The 12392-nt window shown below is 45.6% G+C and overlaps 4 protein-coding genes across 4 annotated transcripts; 2 read left to right on the top strand and 2 right to left on the bottom strand.

Moving 5' to 3' along the window:
- Window positions 1-125: 125 nt before the first annotated feature.
- Window positions 126-3061, top strand: xlnR (putative C6 transcription factor; the record flags this gene model as incomplete). Its single annotated transcript, XM_056639910.1, has 3 exons — window positions 126-528; window positions 583-2858; window positions 2918-3061. Coding segments are annotated over 3 exons (2823 nt in total), but the record flags the coding sequence as incomplete, so codon positions are not given.
- Window positions 3062-4298: 1237 nt separating this feature from the next.
- On the top strand, window positions 4299-5814 carry N7469_000989 (FAD-dependent oxidoreductase; the record flags this gene model as incomplete). Its single annotated transcript, XM_056639909.1, has 2 exons — window positions 4299-4597; window positions 4731-5814. 2 exons carry the CDS (start codon window positions 4299-4301, stop codon window positions 5812-5814), a joined length of 1383 nt encoding a protein of 460 aa, XP_056505666.1.
- A 128-nt stretch (window positions 5815-5942) lies between these two features.
- Window positions 5943-6965, bottom strand: N7469_000988 (fungal specific transcription factor domain-containing protein; the record flags this gene model as incomplete). Its single annotated transcript, XM_056639908.1, has 2 exons — window positions 5943-6198; window positions 6259-6965. The coding sequence occupies 2 exons, from the start codon at window positions 6963-6965 to the stop codon at window positions 5943-5945; spliced, it is 963 nt and encodes a 320-aa protein (XP_056505665.1).
- A 2721-nt stretch (window positions 6966-9686) lies between these two features.
- On the bottom strand, window positions 9687-11680 carry N7469_000987 (uncharacterized protein; the record flags this gene model as incomplete). Its single annotated transcript, XM_056639907.1, has 6 exons — window positions 9687-10702; window positions 10777-11029; window positions 11103-11153; window positions 11211-11348; window positions 11471-11501; window positions 11556-11680. The coding sequence occupies 6 exons, from the start codon at window positions 11678-11680 to the stop codon at window positions 9687-9689; spliced, it is 1614 nt and encodes a 537-aa protein (XP_056505664.1).
- Between the last annotated feature and the right edge of the window lie 712 nt (window positions 11681-12392).

Below are 12392 nucleotides of genomic sequence, written 5' to 3'. Positions count from 1 at the left end.
ATTGAACGTCCCACTCCTCCATGTCCTAACGCTCCCATTTGATACTCTTGATAGTGGCTAGAGTGTGTATATGAGTCTTAATATAATCGACTCTATGCTACTCGAATCCTAATCCGAACGGAGAAGCATGTCGACGGCCCCCCCTCCAATCTGTCGCCACTCCTTACTCCCCTTTCTCGTCTCGGTCGCAAACCAATCGAATGGCCCAGTCCCAAACTCCAGGTCTCGACACTCTAGCAGAGGGGTCGCAGTATGCCTTCGAGCAGCTACAGCTAGCGCGACAAGCGGGCACGGTCTCAACCCCTTCGGCCGAACCAGAGACCTTGCAATCCTTTGGCGAGCAACATGATCCTCACCCAGGCGGCAGAGGATCTTCACAACCTCGTGATACCCTAACAGAAGCTCGATCGACTATTCGGAAGCTGTCATCTGCTACTCCAGTCCGTCGAAGGATCAGCAGAGCTTGTGATCAGTGTAATCAATTACGCACCAAATGCGACGGGCAGCAACCCTGTGCGCATTGCCTCGGTAGTCTTTTTCCACGACTGCTCACACAATTCTGGATGCGCTAACAAGTTTCAGAGTTCGGACTCAGCTGTGAGTACGCCCGAGAACGCAAGAAGCGCGGGAAGGCATCGAAGAAGGATCTTGCGGCAGCTGGGATTCATTCAAACGGCGATAAAAAGACCAAAGACATTATCTCTAGACAAGACAATTCGCCAAATGACCCACCGCAGGAGACAAATAACTCGTATGAAGTGTCCTTCGACGCTGCGCGAGTGATGCCTGATACAGCGACAGCCCATATACGCAATTCTAGCGGCCCTGAAATGTTGAGAATGCAACAGAACGCGAATCCACAGCAACCGGCAGCTTCGAATATGGATGGCCTGTCTTTGAATTATGCAAATGGGTCCGACTCAAATCGGCCACCTATGGTCTCCGATCTTCGCTCGATACAAATGATGCACCAAAATGGCAATTCTCGGTCATCATCGACGTTACTCAATCCACAGGGATTCGGACAAGGCTACAATGATGGATCATATAATTTGATGAATTCTCAAGATGCCAATAATACCTCGATGCAGCAATTTCGACTTGGAGGACCCGGAGATACTGCTCCTCCACCTTTCCTAGGGTTTTCTCCGCCGGCCCAATCACCTAGCTGGCTTCCTCTCCCTTCGCCCTCGCCTGCGAATTTCCCGTCTTTCAGCATGGCTCCGTTTTCTAGTTCATTAAGATACCCCGTTCTTCAGCCTGTCCTTCCCCATATCGCCTCGATTATACCCCAGTCGCTTGCATGTGATCTTCTGGATGTCTATTTTGCCAGTTCTTTCTCCTCACACTTGTCTCCACTATCTCCGTATGTTGTTGGATTCGTTTTTCGCAAGCAGTCCTTCCTTCACCCAACAAAGCCAAGGACGTGCAGTCCTGGACTACTCGCAAGTATGCTTTGGGTAGGAGCACAAACGAGCGAGGCTGCATTCTTGACATCCCCTCCATCCGCACGAGGGCGGGTTTGTCAAAAATTGTTAGAATTGACTGTTGGATTGCTCCGACCTCTCATCCATGGGCCTGCCACTGGAGAAGCATCTCCAAACTATGCAGCGAACATGGTGATCAACGGAGTCGCGCTAGGAGGCTTTGGTGTATCCATGGATCAACTTGGTGCGCAAAGTAGTGCGACGGGTGCCGTTGATGATGTCGCTACATATGTTCACTTAGCTACGGTTGTGTCAGCGAGCGAATACAAAGCGGCCAGTATGCGCTGGTGGACTGCAGCATGGTCCCTGGCACGAGAACTCAAACTTGGCCGGGAATTGCCGCCAAATGCCACGTCCAAACAGGATGGTGAACTTGAGCGCGAATCGGAAATTGATATCAATGGTATCAAAAAGCCATCATCATCGTCAATCCTCAATCCTCTAGGCGGTGGATCTGCCAACTCAGCGGTGAATCTGACTGAAGAGGAGCGAGAAGAGCGCCGGCGCATTTGGTGGTTACTCTATGTTATGGACAGGCATTTAGCACTTTGCTACAACCGTCCTCTCACATTATTGGATAAAGAATGCGAGGGCTTGCTCCAGCCAATGAATGATGACATTTGGCAGGCCGGTGACTTTTCGTCCGCCAACTATCGACGTGCTGGCCCGGCATTCGAGTGCACAAGTCATAGCACGTTCGGCTATTTCTTACCACTCATGTCCATTCTCGGGGAGATTGTAGATCTACAACATGCTCGGAATCACCCGCGATTTGGCCTGCATTTCCGCAACAGTGGCGAATGGGAGGTCCAAGCGATGGAAATCACCCGACAACTAGATGTCTATGCACAAAGTTTGAAAGAGTTCGAAGCTAGATATACTAGCTCAGTTGCCCTCGGGACCGCCGACAACGATACGGCGATGGAAGGATCTCACCTTAACCATGTTAGTCCATCTGGAAGATCAAGTAGCACGGTCGGATCGCATGCTAGCCAGTCTATCGTCCACACCAAGATGGTCGTTGCTTATGGCACACATATAATGCACGTCTTGCATATCCTTCTAGCTGGCAAATGGGATCCGATCAATCTGCTTGATGATAATGACCTTTGGATTTCGTCTGAGTCATTCATATCCGCCATGGGCCATGCCGTCAGCGCGGCAGAAGCAGCCTCTGAAATCCTCGATTATGATCCAGATTTGAGTTTCATGCCTTTCTTCTTCGGTATCTATTTATTGCAAGGTAGTTTCCTGCTACTTCTGACCGCGGACAAATTGCAAGGAGATGCCAGTCCAAGCGTGGTCAGGGCTTGTGAAACTATTGTGCGAGCCCATGAAGCTTGTGTTGTGACCCTTAATACTGAGTATCAGGTAAGTAATTCTTGATAGCAGTCCATATGCTTTTCAATAGCTAATATCTCCTACCTCAGAGGACGTTCCGAAAGGTGATGCGTTCGGCTCTCGCCCAAGTCCGTGGCCGTGTACCTGAGGACTTTGGTGAGCAGCAACAGCGCAGACGAGAAGTTCTCGCACTCTATCGCTGGAGTGGTGATGGAAGTGGCCTCGCTCTTTGAAGTTGCCATGTGGCCCAGAAAATTCTAGCCATCGACGCTATTCTCAAACCTTGATAGTGGTGTTCTGGTACTTCCCGGTTACTATGCTACACTTGAATTCTCGGACAAAACCACACCTTAAATCAAAGTCCGCACAGGGATCTATTAAGGATTCTCCCATTATTACCCTTTGTATATTATTTGATTTTGTTCTGGACATTTTTTTTCTTGGATATTGGACATATATGGCCAAGGCGCTTGAATGAATTGGATGCGCATTTTTGTTTCGATACATGCGGAATACCCTCTACTTTTTGATGAATTGATATTTCTTGATTCTTTCCAACCAATATTTTGCTCTAGTTTGAACCACGCACCCAAGCTTGCATAAATCATTTGGACTTGACAGCCTTTGAGCCTATCAGGTCGTTTTTTCTGTATTTGTTTTGCTTATCTACCTCCCGTTATACCGGTGATATCTCAGAAACAATTCAACTTCGCAGTCCAATTTCGTAGGGCTTAAATACAAAATTCAATAGCAAATCTAAGTACAGTCGTTCCATCGAAACAGCCGCGAGCTTACTACAGCATACTCTCCTCAAATGGAAATCTCGACAAGATTTCAATGCCTGTGTCAATAATCAAAACTTACTGCTCCGGCTTTGGCCTCTCTTTGCCTAGTTTATTTGGATTGCTTAAAAACCCCGCTTTGAACTTGAGACCTCGGAAGCAATCCGATTTCCTCTATCAAGACGAGATTTAATCACCCGATAGCCTTCGACATAAAATAAAATCTGATAAAAGAACGCGTTGCTTTGGAATTATGACAAAGCGGGTAGGTTTCCTTATTCGTACTAGCCCATAGTGTTTAATTGGCTAGCACCGATCTATAATTGCCGATCGTGATGAATAAGCGGTCAGATTACTCCGAATGAACTAACTAGAAAAGGGGGCTGGGGCGAAGCCGAGTACGGCACGGGTTTCCTTGCATGCCGAGTACTCCAGAATGCATTCATGATCACCGATACCTGCAGATAGCAGGTAAGGGGTTTCGACTAGCCTTTGAATGGAACGAATTGTATTCTCTGCCGGCAGCAGCCGTGATATGACTTGGAAAGTCATGGCTTCTCAGCTTCCGTCAAAAAGACAGAAAAGAAGTCCGGAGGGAAGTATATAAATAAGACGACGCCTTCCTTGTCTAAAATACCTTTACACCTCCAAGTGACTATCTGGTTCCCATATTTCTCGATCTCAGTCAATGGCAGCCTCAAATTTCAAAGTCATCGTTGTTGGTGGTGGCCCAGTTGGTCTAATAGCAGCCCATGCTCTCCATCACGCCGGAATCGACTTCGTGGTTCTCGAAGCGCGAGACTCAGTCGTCTTGGATCAAGGAGCAAGTTTGATCTTGACAGCTCCTAGCATCAGAGTGTTGCACCAACTCGGTTTATGGGAGCGACTTTCCGAAATTGGAGTTGAAATGAACCGCAGTACTTCTTTCACACGCGACGGGTCGGTTTTCTGGGACAATACTGCCGTTTTCCACACCTTAAAAGCAAAGTAAGTTCAGAAACAGACGCCTCAAAAAATGCATAATAATGTTCCCGGGAGTTTCAAATGTCTCTGTTCGGACATCATTGTATCGGCCAGGTGATTGTAACTAGATGAATTTATATCTGACTTTTCTTCCTAGCTTTGGAATGGCACCATTCATTTTTCACCGTGCCCAGCTTATTAGTGTGCTATACAATGAGCTGCCCTCCGATGCCAAAGCGCACTATCATCTGAACAAGAAGATAATGTCCATGGACGTATCAAAAGAAAAAGACAGCGTTGAAGTAACGTGCACCGACGGGAGTACTTTCCAAGGTTCAATTGTCCTTGGCGCGGATGGAGTACATAGCAAAACGCGTACATTGATGCGTAATCTAGCGCTCTCACAAGATACGCCGCCAGATTGGAAAGAGGCTGCGGAACCGTTCTCGACGGAGTATCGATGCTTGTGGAGCAGCTTTCCAATACCAGCGGAGGTTGAGCAGGGCTATGCAACTGATACTCAGTCCAAAGACATGTCGGTTATGTTCTTGGCTGGTAAAGAGCGAGGGTGGATCTTTCTATATAAACGGATCGCGCCTTCAGAAGCATCGACAGCGACGACAAAGCCTGAGAAGGCGACGCGGGCTCGTTGGACCGAAAGTGATATGCGAACATTTGCTATGCAATTTGCTGAATTCCCGGTGACAGAGACACTGAAGGTGAAGGATGTTTATGAGGCACGTTTAAACGAAGGAATGGCGGATTTGGAGGAGGGTATCTTAAAGCGTTGGAGTTGGGGCCGAGTTGTCCTTGCCGGAGACGCGTGCCACAAGTTCACTCCAAATGCAGGTCGTGGGCTGAATAACGGGATACAGGATGTCGTTGCGCTGTGCAATGGCTTGCATGAGATGTTGAACTCAAAACAAGGGATCTCGCCCGACGAGGCCGCCTTGAACAAAGTCTTTTCTGAATACCAAGCTATTAGATCCGAGCCACTCAAGTCGGACTACAAGCAGTCACGATTTTTGTCACGCATGCACGCATGGAGGAACATGCAGTATTATATTATGGCTCGGTATATCATTTCTTGTGAATGGCTTGTCATGTTGATGTTAAAGTTTTCTGCAAGTGGACTGCTAAAGGAGGCGTTGGTCTTGAACTATATCCTCGCAGACGAACCATTTTCTGCCCCTATTAAGTGGAAGCACCCGCTGGTGGCCAAAGAAGACTCGCATAAGTAAAGATCATTCGATAATGAAAAATGTGATTTTGAAATGACCTGTGTCGCTATGATATGTATTTAGTCTCGCCAAATCCCGGTGTTTAGAATAATCCAAAGACCATGCTACATATTATTATAACTATCTTTTCAATTTGCTCTCTGTGTAGCACACCGAGTGAGATAAATCAATGTAGTCACAAATTCCTTCATCAACTTCAAGTCATCGGACAAGCCAAAGATCGCATCCGAAACTGTCGCCCGCGTAAATTGTTCGGAAATTTTGTCAAGGAGACTGATGTCGCTCTCCGTTTCTAAACCTTTCGGTTCTTTCAAAATTTGACAGAAGAGATTCATCACACCTGTAAGAACATAAAAAATCTGGAACCTATCGTTTTGATGAATCCTAAGTTAATTGTTTTTTTTTTCTATGCTCCAAAAGTTCCCGTTGGAATAATTAGCTTACCAGAATGGACGTTGTTCCAATACATCCTGATTATAAAACACCTGCGAGAGTAAAGCACGACTTGCGTTTGCTGCAACCTCCAGGCTCAATTTGATGCCCAAAGCCTGTCCGCTTGGATCGGCAATCCATGCTGCACATCCTGTACTCATCTGATGGATGGCGATAATAAGATATTTATGTTGTACCTTAAGGATCAGTGAGTCTCGAAAGGCTTCTTCGTGGGACATTATTCCATAGGCGAGAAAATTCGGAAGGTCATTCGGCAGTTGCAAGCTTGCGTGCCAATCATCGACTGCACCATCTAGCTCCCTAATAGTCTTGAGAAGCTCTGCATCAGACTTGAACGCGGCCTGAGGAGAATGAAGGGCCCTCGTGATTCTTGATTGAATAAGGGTGAGCCTGAGATCAGTGGGGAAAAATAACGAAAGATTCTGGACGGATGGGGTTTGTAATTTAGGAAGACCAAATTCAATGGAGAGTTCACTTTCACTTGGCAAGGTCAAGTCACAGTAGTCGGCGCAAATAGCCGGTGGCCTACAGGTCCTTAAACAAAGCTCATTATCCATCACGTAGGCTATCCAGAAGAGTGATCGGCAGTGTACTTCAAGCAGACCAGGTGGCTTTCGGATACTACCCGGATCTAGGTGACCTCCAAGGGTAAAGATGAAGCGTATCGCGGTAGTGAATAAAGGTTGTATCGAGTTCATGGTGGTGATTTGCCCTAATCGACAATTACACTATAGTGAAGAATGATATCAGTATGCAGTGGAATAGTAGACCCAAAGAAGTCAAAAATAGTACACGATACTCGTAGGTAGCGGTGATTGAGCCCCTTGGAACTTGAGCCAACAGAAAACTCCCAGTCACAATAAACCGGTATTTCTCATGTACACTCATCTAGCGGGGTGACAGAGGAATCATTGTTGACTCACCACCATGAGCAGTGCCTGGATCCCATCCAGGGTGGCTTGACCATCCAAGATTCCACAAAGAAGATATTGTGCTTCATGGATATATTTGTGCAGGTCCAAACCACCAATTAAAGAATTATCTCCCATTACGAAAGCAGCGAAAACAATAAAAGAAAATACACAAGCCCTGGCGCATTGAGAGTCAGGCGAGACATCTGAAATCTTCTCATCATAAGCCGCATCAAAGGTATGATGAGAGAGATCCGGGTGGATGAACGGAAATCGACGATGCGCAGAGAACGAAATGTAACGCTGGAATAAAGCAAGCACAGTAGTCTTTTCCGGGAGGTCTGGGTGTATTTCATGTTGGAAGTATTCTCGTGTAGATGCCAGGCTATGGTCAGCTTGGCGGGGCTTTTGAAGGCTGGCAGGATTCAAGCGATCAAAATCTATCTTCTGTCCGGTGCACGATTCCATCCACTTTTGACTTTCAGGAGAGAAGAACGGGAGTCCTGTTGAGGCGCGAAGATGAAATGGCACATGGCCTAGCAGGCTATTTATAGCCACGGGTGTCTCGTCTTGACCCGATGGCACTTGAGTTGGAACGCTGCGATTCTATGGACATGTCAGGCTTGGTTCAGTTCATAGGGCTGAAGGGTTTATTTTACTTGACTCGTCTGTTTGTCTGCGGACGAAATTGGGGTTTCCAAATGGAATACAGCTCTTATTGACAGGTAAATTGTCAGAAATTTTGGTGCTGTCTTGAATACGGTACAAAGCTTGGATATACAAACAAATGCTCATTTGCCGAAGGAACCCGATTGTTGCGATGGGATCGATCAAAAGTACACTGTAGACCTTGTTGGGAACACCATTCGCACGGAAGACTGTCACGGTAGCATTTTATCTGGCAGTAATTAGGCTATTGTCTGGATTGCTCCATGGACATTGAAAGTTTCAGGCTTACCTTTCTTCGAAAACATGAGTCGCAGGCAATGCGGACGCGCTGATAAGATCGTCGATTATTGTGAACTTGAAAGGACATCATGCGAGCTTATGCGTGCTACCAAGAGTATTTGAGCAGCATGAAATGCATAGGGTTTTCCTGAATGTAATCGAGGGATGCGGAATTTATCTAATTTATGCTCTAGCAACAAGTAGCGAACCTCATCGTCAGATCACCCCACACCGCCCACTCTAGTAATCATGCTTTGATGAATCAATACAAACGGTTTTTTGAAGGTAAAAGACTGGATAGAGTTCGGCATAATATGTATTGTAAATGATCTGGGCACTGGAACTCTAAAGAAGAGAGCTTCAAATGAAACAAATAGAGAGTCCCAATTTCTTACTACTATTATTTACGTCGAGTAACGAGTCAGTTGTAGTGAGCCACTGGGAACGTACAATATATGTCGGGACCAGGCAAAATCGAAAGAAAATCTCCGAAGAAAATGCAGACTCGACAATTATGCAATTCCCAGTGTTACTCATATCCGACAGGTGATGAATAGATCACTATTACCTAATGGTTATGAAATGGCTGTTGGTATAAGAACACTCCTGCAATATAGTGTAACTTTTATCCCCAAATCCCATGGAGTCTCTTATACTGACTTCAAGTTAGTTACATGACAAAACTGTTGGGAAACTACTAACCATGATAATCAGGGCATATCTCTAGATAGCAACCCACGAATTATAAACATCATAATCACCCCATAATCTAATGAAACTTCTCCCCAATTCTTCGAACCATTAAATATCCTCTTAGTCGTAAAATAATAACCCCCAAAAATCAAGAATCAAAAAGTAATGCCGGATTAGCCAAAAGAAGGAGCGGTGAAAGTGACGACTAGCGCGGAATTCTCTGCCAGAATAAATTGAACCAAACCACGCCCCCTTTTCCTCTTTTTCTTTTTTCTTTCCCATCTACAGTTTACATTGCGATGTAAATCCATTGGGGCTCCACAATGTGGCTTGCTGAGAGTTATTCGATCGCTTCGGCTTTCGTGGATTTCTTTCCGTTCCCGGCCCTGGAGAGTGAAGTCGCTTCTTTCTCCTCAACGCTCTCTATGCTTTGTCTTTCCTTTGGGAAGCCATAGGGTGTTGGCTGGTGAGAGAGCGTTATATGAAGATATACCAGTAATTAGCATATTGGAATAATATCGTTGATTTATCGTTGATTCTTTTTCTTTTTTTTTTCTCAAATTATACATCTTGATTGCATTAGTTTGTTAGTAGATATTCTTAAATTCTTCTGACCGATGGAGATATTACTCTCTTTGTGCGAAACTCGTGCGGATACTTCTGCCGTGGCCCTACCATTGGTTTTATCCCGGGATACTCCAACTGACCCTCGGATATATGATTCAATTACATTGAGTCATTGAGGATTGAAAGTTCATGTCAGTCTTGATGATATTCTCTGTCTTCGAGAATAATAACTGAAGCGTGCTTGAATTCAACACTTGCAGTCTATATTGACATTCTAACAATCTTCTATATAAACCACATCTAATCGGTGTTGCTATCATAAAAGCTATCGGCAGTCCACCCATTGACAGCAGTATAATCTGCCAGAGGAGAAGTACCATGAAGCGTCTCATAGTGACGACGAGGCCCACATTCCTTCAACTTCTTCGACTTAGGATCAACGCAATGATTCTTCATGATAGCAGCAATATTTCTTCCAGCATCTCGACCCTCAAACCAAGCGCCATGCAAGAATCCGAAATACGTCGGACTAGTCGCTTCGCCTGCATACCAAAGACGATCTGTGTTGGCGCGCAGATTCTGGTGCATTTCGAGGGTTGTCGATGGTGGCCAGTTTGAATAACTACCGTGAGCCCATGGTTCTTGACTCCAGCGTGGATAAAGGAAAGATGTTGGTTCGGGAATTTCTTTTTCTGGAAACATTTTGCGGAGAACGGCCATGATTTCGTTCTTGGTTTGTTCGTCCGATTGTCTTTCTGCTCGCCAGGCGAGTTCGTTGGTTACTGTCACGAAGAGGATATTGGATCCTGGTAGGAACTCTGGCATTGAGAGTGATTGAAATACTGGGTACCAGCCACGCATGACGGGATCGGCGTATAAGAAATATTGAGTATCTGTCGGCCAGAAGGTTTCGTTAAATTGCATGAAGATCTTGGTATAAGTGCCCATCGTGAACTTTTGGATGGCGGTTTGCTTCCACTCTGGAAGGGCGGGTGTGAACTTTACGGCGTCACTCTGCAGGACGCCTAGGGAGAAGGTACAGATTGCATACGCGGCGGTAATACAGCTGCCATCTTTATTGTGGATAGTGACTCCATCCTTGTGATATTCGATCTCAGTGATTTGAGTATTGAGGTGAAGACGCGGATCATGATCACCCTTCAGGAAATCGGATGCCATTCCTTTAATAATTGTGTTGAAGCCACGAGGATCAATAACGAAGTTGTCGTGATCACTGAAAACGTTGGAAGTCAAGTTATCGCCTGCACAGCCGTAGACAAGGGAGCTTTCCAATGGGGTGAAATTGTCTTCGAAATCTGTTGTGACCTGATTAGAATTGAACAAGGAATATGAACGTCTACGTCGACTTGAATCTCAAGCTTGAACATACCCCATTTCCACCAGTCGACAGCCTGTGCCTCCATGTCATGCTTCTTTGGGTTCCAACCAGCTAAAGCTAGACCAGTCTGAGCCGTCTGATCTTGCAGATTCTCAGTCAGAATTTGTCCCGCCTTTTTATTAGCAATATCATAGGCCTTGTCATAATCATCCAGGAGATGGCTGTAGTCAGAGTAGCCATTCTCATTATAGGTCGAGATATTATCATAGTTGGAATAGTGGGTTTTAAGCTTGTATTTCTGGGCCTATTCCAACAGCAATATCAGAATTGGATAGCCTTTCGTAGGGTGATAGCCATGGGAGACATGGTATACATACCAGAGTCCAGATGGGATTTTGCGGGCCTCCAGGGTTTCCAAGACCTTGGACCTACACATCGCTCTGTCAGTTTCAAATTTGTATTAATAATAAACGCTGATGACATACCCAATTTGCACCCATCTCGATGGTATATGGTTTTCCATCAGGATCTTTACCGAACGGCTTGTGCCAGGCTCGACCCCCAATAGTGTCGCGATACTCGATGATCGCAAAGTCGTGGATCGATGCGTTGGTCAGCGCTTGCTACATGCTCATCAGTACACATTCTTATATTGTGCAGAGTCATTCTATTCCTGGCAATTGCCATAGAAGAACTAAATCATATTCAATGGGGCAATATACAATAGATAAAAATCATTACTCACCGCAGCGGAAATACCGGCTATACCACCACCCCTAAATCTAGTCAGTCGAGTAACATAAACCCTATATGGATCAATTTCTTCTTACAAGATAGCAACAGTCGTCTTCTTGCACTGTCCTTCCTCATGTTTTGGGGAATGCGGCATACCCAAAGCCGGTTGGATTGACCAACCAGCCAAGGCTGCCAAGAAAGGAAGATGGTGTAGCTGCATCGCTAGAGCTCAAGCAAAAATAGATGGGTGTATCAAAAGTCTCAGAGAAGAGAGACCAGAGAGGAGTTTAAGTATTTCTTAAGGAACTCTTATCAAGTCTATCCTATTTTGATCAAGTACAACAGCAATCATGCTATGCGAAAAGGCTAAAGGTAAACAGTCGAGGAGGCATGTGGTGATCGACAGGGTCATGTAACATTACACGATCGGGTAAGTCCACGCGGACGATGCAGTCGCTTATCGCGTGGCTTCTGTGATCGGCAGGTCAAAAATATTCATGGGATGCTTTTGGTATGAAATCTTTGCTGGAGGGTTTGGGGGAGGGATTGTGGAGGAGGAGACCGTGGAGAAACACCCCGCATCCCCGGATTGAATGGAGTCAATTGGAAGGCCCGAGGTGGTTCTCATTACGTGAAGATTGGGGATATCCGGGCAGGTCAGCAAGAGTAATTACAAGCGAGGATGGAAATGACGCAGGGAGGAGTATGGGGAAGTGGACATTGCAGTGAATAGTGGATATACGGGTGGATATATTGTAGCGGTGGGAATAGGAATACTCCGTAGTAGAATGTATAGTAGTAGTAATAGTAGTAGTGGAATAAATGTGATGCTTTCCCCTAAAATTGTAAAGAAAAGACGATAGTGTGAAGTAAACATGAATAAATCCCCACCAAATTGTACAATGCTCAAACCAGATCCGAAAATGGAGGGA

Source organism: Penicillium citrinum, assembly GCF_028827155.1.
Source record: "Penicillium citrinum strain IBT 23319 chromosome Unknown utg000001l:1.0-4955037.0:1.0-4956770.0, whole genome shotgun sequence".
Taxonomy (NCBI): Eukaryota; Fungi; Ascomycota; class Eurotiomycetes; order Eurotiales; family Aspergillaceae; genus Penicillium; species Penicillium citrinum.
The sequence above is the reverse complement of the archived record's forward strand: the minus strand, read 5'-3'. Positions and strand labels throughout refer to the sequence as shown.